Source organism: Grus americana, chromosome 3 (genome assembly GCF_028858705.1).
Source record: "Grus americana isolate bGruAme1 chromosome 3, bGruAme1.mat, whole genome shotgun sequence".
Lineage (NCBI taxonomy): Eukaryota > Metazoa > Chordata > Aves > Gruiformes > Gruidae > Grus > Grus americana.
Window position 1 is genome coordinate 64,967,414 of NC_072854.1, and position 12,680 is coordinate 64,980,093.

Genomic DNA, 12,680 nt, shown 5'->3' on the forward strand with positions numbered 1-12,680 from the left:
TGGGCTTCCATCGAGCTCCCGAACACAACTGGTACAAACCCCTGCTATTCCTCCATTATCACCCTTCTATTTCCTACCCTACCCATTCCCTACGGCGAGGATTCAGCCATGCAAAGTGACTTTTTGTGATAAATATGCTTATACCTTATAATACTCTTGATCTTCTATCACATATACGTGCTAGTAAAAAAAAAATCTGGCAGGAGGAACTGCACAGTAACTATCTACTTTTATTTTAATAGAACAAGGAAACAGAGGATGAAAATAATGTAATATTCCTAATATGCCTTGCTGTTTGAGTTTAGATGCAGTTTTCTAAAACTTGTTCATTAAACTTTCTCCCTCATACCACATAGGAGAAAGAACTTAATAGGTTTAAAATGTTAAAGTTCACAATACAGCTTTGGTTGTGCTATCTTTCTTCTAAATTGAAAATCAAGTACCATGGTTAACAAAAAAGGGAATGTTTTAGGTAAGTTTTAGAAGAGCTTTTTTCCATTTCCTGGTAGTTGGCTTCTTTTTTCTAATTCAAAATGGCTTAGGCACCTCTATGAACGATGTGGCTATCAACACTTTGAGGTTTTTCAAGCCACTCAAGCAGATTCAGTTACTTAGCATCAACTAGATACTGAATAGGGAGGGAAAGTCAACACCACTCACTTGGGAGCTCTTTCCTCCCATACAACAAGAACAAAAGGTGCCACTAGAGATAACCCACAAAGCACCCCTCTCAGGTCCTGCTGAGCTTCCCCTAAGCAAACTCCATCTGTTGCCAAAAGCAAAAACTCACCAAAGTGGAAAACAGAAGACAGATGTCCATTTGCCAGGAGGAAGACTAAACTTGCTTTCTTACTCAAACCCATGCTGTTGAGAAGGCTCACCAATGTAACAACCAGACACACAAGAGTATCTGTAAACCAGTGAGCAGCAATATTTATCCTACCACTTAGAAGCTGATGAGAGCTCCTCTGTGGCCAGCATTTTGATACTAAAAAAAAAAAAGAAAAAAATAATCACAACAGGAGGAGCAAGGAGAAAGAAGAGTGTTCAAGTACAATATGTTACCACTTAGAATATTCTGCGAAGTCTCTTGTTTCCATTTTCCACTTGGCCATTCAACCAGAAAAAAAATAAAATAAAAAATAAAAAAGACACTGTCACTATTAGTCAATATGCTTGAAATCTCTATCTTTTTTCCATTACAATTTACATTAATGTTTATTGCTAGTAGAAAAATTCAGTGGCACGATTCTTCAGATAGCATCCATAGTTCCAATTTACTTCAGGAGGCATCTGTTATAGACCTAATCTCTGAAAAGTAGGAGCTAAGTTAGTTAAAAAAATTACAATCTTAGATTAATCAAAATTTGCTTAGACTACAGCCTGAATACAGTAAAAGGAATATCCAATCAACTAGCATAACAGATCTACTGGTTGTCAAGATGTTAAATTTCAGATTAAAACAGAGCTGCCGCTCACATGTAAATTAGGGAAATTAAACCTACTGAAATATTAAAATGTTCTTTAAGTTCAAAAGTTATAAGAACTCAGACACAGATATACATTAAAGTGAATTTCTCTGAATTTTTTTTATTTCAAGTAATGCCTGGATGCTCTCGCTTCCACCACTGTAACGGTGTAAATGGTTTTGCTCTTGATTTCTGTTCATACAGCAGAGCGATAAACATCTCTGTGTTTGGAAGGGAAGCATTAAAAATGACCGAAGGGACATACTCAGATCCGATTAAGACTGTTACTGTGGTGATATCCGCTGTGCCACAAGCCCAGCCGGGAAGGCCTTGCTGGGGCTAACACCAAGGGGTAGGTAATGGAGGGGTGAGAAGGGGCTCTCAGGAGAAAGCCAGAAACTCCATCAAATTTCACCTTTCCTGTCTCTGCCTCCCATCCCCTCACCCTCCTGCCTCCCAAATCCTACCAACTATCAGGCACGCAGAGCACGTTGTGTTTGCAGAAGGGGAGATGCCCAAGGCCAGTTTTATCAGGCATGACACGGGTGGCGAGGTGCAGAGCAGGCACCGAAGCTGTCGCCCCTCAGAGCGGGCAGGACCGGAGATGGAGAGGCAGCGCAGAGCACGCCTGGGGTGGGGAGCCTAAGCTACTAAAGGAAAGGAGGAAGAGAAGATGAAGGAAAAAAATAATAATGAAGCCTTAACCTAAAAAGTGTGCAGACGAGTGGCTCCGACGGGGAAATTACCAAGAGGAGTTATGGCAAAGCAATTACCGGGCACTGCCCCTCTCTGCAGGCATTACTGCCCTGCCCCTGCTGCACACTGACGCAAGCTCGACCACATTCAGTAAGGCCTTAAACATTCATATTCTAACTACTCCTAATTCTGAAAGAGCAATGAAATCTCACATGCACAACGCTGATTAAAGGACAAGAGGCAAATAAATAAATAAAACCTAACTTAAAACATCATCATTCACAAATGACAAAGAAAAAAACCACGACAGCCTGAAGCCAGAAGAAGCCCTGCCCAACTAAAACATGGTACGACATAAATACAAACAACTTGCAAAGTCCACCCACGTTAATCTGTGCTTAACCCACAGGTAAAAAGATATTTTTCCTAGTGTCTTAAGTGGCATGTCATCCAGGCTCTCTGGAGACTGCCATCCAATCAGCACGTTTCCTATCAAACCTACAGCCCAGAACAACATTTAATTACCATGTTTAATTGATCTTGTTAACTGTTAGGCTGGACAGCTTTGATCTCGCCTGCTGATAGCTAGTTTACGACTACAAAAGAAACTGGGTCTTTGCATAATTGCCAAGCCTTCGATGTGCATTTTTTAATTTCTTCTGTTTCTCAATCTCCCTTTCTGTTTGTGCTGCACTAACTCTCCTGATAACAGAAACCGAAGCACATGTCCTCATTTATCGTATCATTTATTTGAACATGCAGAGGGGAAGGAGAAAAAAAAAAAGAAAGATGAGGAGGTAAAAGAAATGCCCCCTCCTTCACCCAGAAATATGGAAAAAGGCCAGGAATTACCATAGTGAATCTGGCCTTGGCAACATTAAGTGCAATATCCCACGGCTGATGGCAGCCAGCACCAAACGCTTCGGAGGAAGGTGCAGGAATCGCTAAGCACGTGTGGGATAATCTGCTCCCCATCCCCCTCAAAAGTCTCATCTGACTCTCGACTGGTTAGAGGCTGGCTTAAATTCCAGGACAGAGGTTTTGAGGAATTTCAGTGGTTTTCCACTGTGTTGTTTTATGTTTGTTAATAGGTTCACTCAAAAAATGCCTCTTCTGCAGGAACTTCATATTAGCAGCTTAGGAGCGAAGCCCACAAGACCAAGATTACTAGCTTGCGCTCAACCAAACTGAGACTGTGCCAATACTAATAGGAAGAGAAACTTCTGAGGACATCTTACTGTATCCTAAAATATCTAGGAGCCTTCAAAATAGATCCTAACTGAAAACAACTAAATACAAGTATGTTCAATTCATCAACTACGTCTCCTAAATACCATTTTCCTGAATGATCAAGCCAGTCATAAGATCTACGGAAATAAATGTTCATAGGTGGTGTATAATAGGTTCTGAGCAATGTACAAAGCAGCTCTAAATTTCAGCCAAAGAGTGTCAACTGTTTTCAAAACAGCAAGCCAAACCCTCATCAAACTGAATTCAGCTGGAGCTTTGCCACTCAGCAGGACAGCAACTTGGCCCACCATCCCCATGGGAAATCTTTTTCTAACTCAGACTTTCTTCCTGCTTATTTCAAACGAAATCTCCTTTGGATCAGGTTGAATTTCCACAGATAATTAGTCTTGCACTAGCTAAACAAAACAAGAGTTATATTGCTTCTGAGCAGTAATCTGAATAATTACAATAGGGTAAAAGAGAAAATGTCTTTTTTTTTTCCTAGGGGAACTTAGCAATTAACTGTTTAACATGGTTTGAACTTTGCTGCTGAGTCTTCGCATTACACAGCAACAGAGAGAAGTACCATTGTGCGTGATCACTTGAAGCATCTGTAGAGTATCGTAGCTGAAGTGTGGCTCCCAAATATTGTTACAATAGAATTTTTCCCCTGAAAGCCCGTCCCTTCTCACCAAAGCTTCCTCAACAGCACGCCATGGTTTTGGTGGCTGGTTTCGCGGGTGGGGGGGTGTTTGGGGTGGTTTTTTGTTTGTTGTGGTAGGGTGTGTTTTGTTTGGTTTTGGGTCTTCTGCTAAACCTTTTTCTAAAGAAGGTTTCTTCTTGTTATTACAAGATGACAGATATCTTGTACACTCTTTCCTTACACCAGAAGCTATAGAAAGGCCAGAAAGTCAGTCAGTTCATCTCCTGCCTGCTGCTGATACTGGCTCGAATAATGCTCACTTTTGGTGGCTAGGGATGGAGGAGGGGTTTCCCTAGGAATAAGCTGAATAAAGCTTCCTGTTCGGCTAAAGCAGGAAATGTGCTCCAGTACTGCCTTGCACACAAAGAGTGGAAAATACTTACTAAACAAAATAGCAGGAGATGAAGTGTAAACTGGATTGTCCTTACATCATGCAGACAAATAGAAAGCCATACTCCCCATCCCCCCCAGCTCTCTTTAATGAAAGTGCTTAAACTTGAAAAAAATACATACATATGTATACATGTTCTGTATGAACATCAAATGATTATGCTGTGCCTTTAAAACCAAACACTGAGGGATTTTAAACAACAACAACAACAACGCTAATTAGGAGGTAGCATTTCCTCCCTCCCACAGGATCGGTTTCTTCTTCTTAGAATAGGAGGTACGACTGGCCAAACCCCATCCTACTACTGGAGAAACTGAACCAAAAGTTGTCATTAGGTTTAACCTCCCAGCATTTGTCTCAAAACATCTCTTCAGAAAGACTAAAAATAAATAGCACAGAAGATGGAAGGGACAGCCTTCCAGTCTGTCAGACCATTAGGATTCACAGAGAAGAACAGCAATATTAATTTTTGCGTAAGTATCTGCAGATGGTAGAAGACAAATATTAATGGAAAAAATGTCCTCCTTCATACCCTATAAAAACAACTGTTTAAGGCCTCATAGCATTTCCCAAGAGCTGGCCTTGTAATTCACGCAAGATTTCTCTATTTCTGCTATCATGACGAGCTCTGATCACTTCAAAGAGGCACTTGTCCTCACCTACCCTGACATTTAAGAACTGAAAGCGTTGAAAACTACATCACCTAATGCTAGGTCGCAGCTAGAGATGCACACTGCTAAGAGATGAAAAGCAGTTAGGCAAGTTCCATGGTGTAAAACATATTACAGCAGCTAGATGCTGGAAACATATAACAACACACCACGCAAAACAGCCACGCACATAAGCTTAATGAAAACCTGATGAAAGACTGTTACAAAGAAGTACAGAATCTAATTAATTCTCTAGACGTGGCTAGTGCAGTTGAAGTAAGGTCATGAGTACTGCATGCTGCACTCGAGTTTTATAAACCACCTTGAGCCATTAGTGCCTCCCACCATCATGAGTTATAAACCAGTCACGGGCCCCACAGGGACATGTCTCATTGTATTCTGATGTCTCTTCTTATGGCACAACACCCTGCTCATCATGCAAGGCTCAAATACATGTCAGGAAAGCATTTTACTAAATGTCCTTAAAAATATCCTTGTATTGAAATAGAGTCGGGCACAAGTTTCTCAGCTGGGGGACAAAGAGAAGCTTCTCTACCACCCTAAATGGAAACTTTGACAGCCAAACCAAACCAGAGAGAGCTGAACCATTCCAGTGAACCCCAACATCAGCGGTGAACCCTGGAAAAAGCCAGCCATCACTAAGATCGCATACAACTGAAAGCTACCTTCAGTATCCTGAAGCAGACATGAAACTAAAGTCTCTGAGCACCTCACGCGTGGCATGCCAATACAAACCCCCTGGAAAGCAGGCCTCCCAGTTGCACAGCATGGCAGAAGTCCAGCCATGCTGATAGGTGAGGAAGTTTCCCCCTAGTAAGGGTTGCAAAGACGTAGCATCTCCTGCTACATCATTAACCAGTTTGCCAGGTCTCAAAGTTCTTTCAGATGTGGTGCAATGGATGTACTTGAACTAATGCATTCACTACAGGATACCAAAGAGTATACAACAGAAGAGAAACAGCAGAGGTCATTCAAGACACATTTAACTACTAATGCTCCAATACGTACATCTAGGAGCGTGTGGATCCTACACGCGCGCACACGGGCACTCCGTACAGCCAGAGCAGCAAGCACAGTCCATGACTGTAAAGAATGACTGAACACAAAGAGCTTTGTTCTGCCTGCTCTCCCTGCCTCGCACTCCCATGCTCGATGAGGAACAAACACTACTTGGACCCCTGTTATCTGAACAATTGATGTTACACGAAACTTTACTTTGAAACAAAATTATGATAATACACACAGAAACCCCCCTCACACTTTCAAAGTAGGTACTTTCCCAAGCACCAGGGACATATGTAGCGTAGCTTATACCAGCTGCCAGCCCGCAGCTACTTCCCAAGAAACAGTTGTGACCCAGATTTGAAGTTTGCTAGTCCTCTTCTGGTCCTTCCCATATAAAATCATGCTGGGATAACAAAAGTCACCCTGGGACCTTTGGTTCCAAGAGGAAATTATTGTCTGGGCCCACAAAGAGAACAAAAGCCATTTATTCAAGTAGAAATTGCCTATGATTTGAAAAGCAGGTGTACAACGTCCTATCCCCTCATCCTGAAAGCCAGAGCACAATACTTAAGTCATCTGATATGTCATGCTGCATCTGCCTGTGCACCACAAGAGATACAGTAGTTCACAGTATTTTTCCCCACAAGAAAAGGTTTATGAGCAATAAGAATCTAGTAAGTGGGAAAGCAATTAAATTTGTTTACAATCCCTGTTGTTCTTATAGTCCCACACCAGCAAACAGTTTTCTCCATGAAGCTTCTGTATCTTCAAAAATGGGAAGGAAAAATCCCCCTTGTCATTGTTTCCAAACAAAGCCAGCATTATTAAACCATTCTCTTTGTTTTACAGATATCTCCCTTTAATGCCAGGAACAGCGTTAAACTTTCAGAGGAGCCTTGACGGCTTGCATTATAGAGACGTTCATGATGCTAACTATAACCGATCATCCCACCTGATCTCCTTGGCCAGATTACAATATGCAGAAAGCATGTAAGAAGAGAACTGACATTCCTTTATGTACAACTTCATGTCAGTATGCTTAGCCTACACATCAATTCCTTGTGTGACCGACACGCAAATAAAATAATCTTCCTTTACAAAAAGGTTGTACTTCATACAATAAAAAAAAATTAGAAAGAAATCATCATTAGTTCTCATTGGCTTTAATAAATGAGATCTTTGAAAAGTAAATATTAGCAGCAGCAATGCAGCTGTTAAGTAGCAAAATTAAATTTGACAGTAAAGATGCCAAAGAATTTAAAACCAAATGGAAAAAGCCAAACATAGTAACTGCATCCATTTTGGGGAATTGCAATGACAAGAACAAAGATCACCAAATTAAAAGCAATAACAAGCTTAGCTCGAAGAACTGAGTTGTAATTAAAGAAAATTAAGTAGTAAATTGTAACTTGTGCAAAACAATGACCAAGAGAGCATACAATAACTAAATGTCTGACACATGTAAAATTTCAGGGTTTGCACACTGTAGCACTAGCCTCTTTTCACCTTTCCCTTTAGATGTGTTGCATCAGTGTATGGTAGTAATTAGCTCCCTATTTAAGAGATAAATAAATACTACTTCCTATGAGGGTATCAATGCAATATACCACCATACCAGAGGTATCTCCAGTAATAAAACATTCTCATTTCAAGTCTGACTGCACCATGCCATGCCAAGCTAGCATAACTAAAATTGGCAGAAAAGGATATACCTGTCTTGGTGAGGAAGAAAAGCTCCTTGAGTTTGTCAAGCAGTTACAAAGCACCAAAAAAAGTCAAACTGGTCATCACAAAACTTTAGCCTAACACTTACAAACTACAGAAATAGCCTTTTGGTAAGGGTGATGATGGTTTCTTCCTCTGGAGGAACTGCATACTGAAGCATATGACAGGAATACATAAGGAACATACCTAAGGAATAATTTTGCAATGAAATCGGTAAGTTCCCCATACAGAGTTCATACTCTCTGAATCTTATCTGTGAAAGGTCTTCCTTATCAATTTTGTTCAGAAGTATGCCACACGCAAAGCAGGCTTTCTACTTCCATTTAAAAGAACACTATTGGTGGTCTCTGAGCAGCAATCCTATTTAGGCTAGGCTTGTACCTTACACAGCTGCCACAGAAGTTGCAACACAGTTCTTCGGATTCCTGAATGTTTCCAACACATTGAGAAAGCTAAGCTGATGTTGCAAGCCATCTTTCACTCACTCTGTGGGGAGCTAGCACATGCACAAATGAAATTCCATGTAGAAGATAAAATTTTTACAGGATCCTTTCTCAAAAGTTGGATCAAGCTTGGAAAAAAACCGTTTCCTACAGCTCTATGTGGCTGTACAGTTAGTTGCTTCTAAGGGCCACCTTACAGGCTCAGAAAGAAACTTAACAAGAGCGTCCCCATACTGCCATTACTCAGGAATCCAAGGCGAAACCTGGATCTTGCTGCTTATGCTCTGTGTGAAGTTGCAAATACAAACTTGGGATCAGTTCTGCACGCAGAACCGAAGCTCAGGAGAACCGAGAGATACAAAACCAGCTGCGAAGTGTAGCCAGGTTTGTATTTACTGAGGTCTTCCCAGGCACATCCAAAAGAATTAATCAGGCATGTGGGCTGAACTGTCAGAAGCTCGGCTGCTCCCAAGTCTAGAGCAAACCTGGCATAAACATGTGAACAAACCCACCCAGCCCTCCCTCAGGATTACCGTGCTGTCTCCCAGCTAAAGTCTCCCCGCGCTGGAAGCGCTGACAGCCACCAGCTCCCCTCCGCCCTCGCTGCAGACACTCTCTCCCCGGTGAATTACAGTTCTGCCAGAGACACTGGGAAAACACCGGCAGCCACCGGCCCCGCACGCTGACACTTCCCTGCCCGGGCGGCAGCCAGCGCCGGAGCCGCTGGGACGAAGCCCGGGGCCGGGGTCACCAGGAGGGGGACGAGCAGCGCCGCGCTGCAGCCGCAGGCACCGCCGGGGTCCCGGCAGGAGCCGCAGCGGGACACCGGAGGCGCCGCCGCCGCCACCTGAACGCGGGAAGGGCGGGAAGGGGATGCTTAAGTTTCCCTCTTTCTTTTCTCGTTTAAACAGATAAATAAAGAAATAAAGCAAATTCTGCCGCGCAAACCGCCCCGCCACCGGGCGGGCACCCCCCGGCCGGTCCCCGTCCCCCGTTCCCCCTCCGCCCCCCGGGGCCGCCCCGCCACCGTCCCGGGCTCGCAGCGGCGGGGAAGGGTCGCACTCACGGATCTTGACTTTGCGGTGGTCGAGGCGGGCGAGGAGCGCCTCCAGGGCGCCGAGGCGGCGCTGGAGCCGGGCGTTGCGGTGGCAGAGGGAGTCCGCCTCGCTGAGGATCCCGCCGAAGATGTCGCCGGCGCAGCGGGAGAGGTCGGAGAGCTGCATCAGCAGCGACACCAGCGCGTACGAGCTGACCTGCTCCAGCGCCCCGAAGAGCGGCACCGCGCCGCGGCGGCGCCCGCCGCCCCCCTCCGCCGCCCCGGCGTGGTCCCCCGGCGCCGGGCCGCCCCGCTCCGCGCCGTCCCCGCCGGCCTCCTCCAACCTGCACAGCTTCAGCGGCTCCAGGGTCCGCAAGGGGAACGGCATCGCGGCCGGGGAAAGGAGGGCAGCGCAGGGCACGGTGGCGGGGGGGGTGAGGGGGAAGAAGCTAGGCGTCCCCGGCGCAAAAAGTCTTCATTCGCGCAGCGGCCGCGGTGACAAAAGTTCAGAAAGAGGAGAAAGAGGGAGAGAGGGAGGAAGAACAACAACAACAAATGAATCGGGGCGGGAGGGCGGCCGGGCTACGCGCTCCGGGGCCGGGGGGGAGCCGCTGCCGCCACCTCGGCGGAGGGTGAGCCCCGCGCGGCGCCCATGTGCGGGAACGGCCCCCGGAGGAGGGAGCGGCCCCGGGAGGAGGGAGGGGAGGGCAGGGGAGGGGAGCGGAGCGGCCGCCGCAGCACCGCCGCACGGCGGGCGCGGGGAAAGCCCGCGGCGGCGCGGCGCTGCCCTACGGCCGGGAGACAGGAAAGAGCCCGGCTTTCTCTCCCCAAAGTGGAGATTGGGGGGGGGGGGAGAGGAAGCGTGGGAGGGGGGCTGAAGCGCCCTGGATGCGGCCACAAAGGAGGAAAGGCAGCCGGGGGGGGGGGGGGAGAGGAGAAGGAGGAGGGGAGAGAAAAGCCCGGAGCAGCCCCACCTGGGGAGCCCCGCGCTGTTGCAGGCACTTTTCTGAACGCACCAAACTCGCAACCCGGAAAGCGAGAGCTGGAAAGGGGGGGGGGGGGGGGAAACCTCCACGAACCTGGGAAAAGAAAAAGAGGCTGCCGCCTACCTGTGGCTCCCCGAACTGGAGCCTTCGCCAGAGCCTCTCCCTTCCCGGCCAACTAACAGCCAAGGTAGCCGCGCCCGGCTCGGCCCGGCCCCGCGGCGCTTCCCGGGGGGACACCAGCCCCCTCCGGCCCCGTCGCCGCCTCCTGCCCGGTGGAAGGGGCCAAGGGAGAGATGGGGCAGGTCGCCTTTGCCGTGTCACCTCAGGCTGTCCCCCCGCCGTGCCCGAGATACTGCTCAAGGCAGGAGCAGAAGAACAGCCCGCCTGGGAGACACGGTGTGAGCAGAGCTCTAATGGTTATTTGTGGTTAATTTTTAGTAAGATTGACACTAAAGCAGGAAAAGCAAAGTCTGAACCAAGCAGCGTGACCTGGAGTGTCGTGGCACCAAACGTCACCCCAGCACATAACCGTGGTACGGACTGAAGGCAGGTTCAAGCCTTAGGAGCCCCTGCAGGACAATCAGCTCTTCATCGAGATGACGGCTTTAATGGGCTATTCCCCACAGAACCAATTTAGCCTACTAGCAACTGTCAACAGCTGCTATTTAATTTTAATTGGACAATGCCCTTCTGGCTCCTGCTATATGATAAAGAGAGGAACCCAATCCCTCTCTTCTGGTGGAAAAGGGCCCTGGGGAAAAGTGATTGTATGGTCCCTTCCTTCCCATAGCCTGCTCCAGCTCCCTCTGCAGCTGCCCCTGATGAATTTATGTGATGAAAGATAGAGAATCAGCTGGAGAAGGAAGGACCCAGGGATAGATCCGCGGTGCCCTTCCATTAACATCTTGGGGCCGCATAATTTATAACAGAATATTATGGATCATAGTAATTCTCATATGTAGTTTTAGCCTTGGTTACTTAAGGGAAACCTGAAGAAAACTATTCCACCAGCAGTGTTTCAGAAGCTCCTTGGTGCATGGAGGAGTTTGGGGGCAAGGCCGCAGGCAGTGAAACCAAAGGCCCAATGGCATGCACAAGAGTTAAGATCTGCAGGAAACACGTTTAGGCTCATACACAAAAATTGCAAGTCACTAATTCATCTCATACATTAATCAAGAAAAGTCTCTCATCTTCCAGTTTTCCTTGGAGGGGGGAAGCAATGCAATCTAGTGTTAAAAAAATAAAGAACAAGCCCACCTTTCTTCAGACCTCAGTCCAAACAGTTTACCAATGGATAACTTTGCAACATGGAACACTCCCACTGATTTTCTGTTGCAGACAGTACCACTGAGCACAGATGTGCAATATTTGTATAAACTGATGAGAAGAACATGGTGCAAACAGGCTAAATGATGTTTAACCAGGGGGTTAAGCACAGACGGAATCCTAAGCAATAGTCCTGTGATGGGGAAGCTGTCAGGATTGATTAACAGAGGATGGAAAGCAGTCATTCTCTCGTATTGAATTCTTCTGGTTTTATTTTGGGACATAATGTCTTCATTAGTTCTTAGACGTGTTTGTTTGGGATAGTCATTTGATAAAAAATACGGCCTGTTCACTGGCGTGTTTGAATTGAGAGGAGTGTATCTTTGTATGTTTTGTTTAAACTATAGGAGTAACATGGGGAAACCAAGTATGAGGTGGGCTTCAATATAAAACACAGTAGGAAGAAAACAAGCAAAGAGCTCAGTTCAGGTGTCAGCTGGAAAGAACCCACAGCAACATATCTGCCAGAGCAGATATCATAACATCGTGAGCATGTTTGTTTGATTGGAAATCACTCATTTTTATTTTGAAGTTTTAGTAATAGGTAGTTGAAAAAAAGATACCAGTCTAATATCCTTCCTGAAAATTCAGATCAAATCCTGATATTGCAAATATTTTTGCATGTTCTTATCTGTAAGTAGGAAAAAGTGTTTAAAACAGATTTGAGTGCAGGGAGAATAATAACAAGAAATCAAAACTTTAGGCAATACCTAAATGCAGTAAAGAGCCTCAGCTATGGTGAGTGAGTGGAGTTTCACTGCCAGTGAAGCCTACTTTACCTATTTCACTGATTCCAATGTTTGCAAACTGTAAAATGAACTACTGTGACAGCTTGACTGTTTCTGGTGGGAATAATGTCTCATAAAAAATAAGGTCTTTTTTAGGACTGACAGTTAAACCTAGTTAAGAAATAAATATGAATTTAAAATGCACTGATGTTCTTGAAACATTCAAAGTCTGTATGTTTATTCCAGAACAATACTTTTTTCTCATTAATTT

General features: G+C 45.6%; 1 protein-coding gene across 9 annotated transcripts in view; it reads right to left on the bottom strand.

The window, feature by feature from the left end:
• NHSL1 (NHS like 1) overlaps positions 1 to 10,696 on the bottom strand; it is a 185,025-nt gene extending 174,329 nt beyond the window's left edge. For 3 of the 9 annotated variants that reach the window (XM_054821342.1, XM_054821340.1, XM_054821341.1), the window contains exon 1: positions 9,400 to 9,987. In XM_054821342.1, the coding sequence (XP_054677317.1) occupies positions 9,400 to 9,757 (358 nt within the window). In that variant the 5' untranslated portion in view covers positions 9,758 to 9,987. Of the gene's footprint in view, positions 1 to 790; positions 1,094 to 9,399; positions 9,988 to 10,478 lie in introns of those variants that run through there. The other 6 variants (XM_054821330.1, XM_054821328.1, XM_054821332.1 and 3 more) reach the window with 4 other exon arrangements.
• Between the last annotated feature and the right edge of the window lie 1,984 nt (positions 10,697 to 12,680).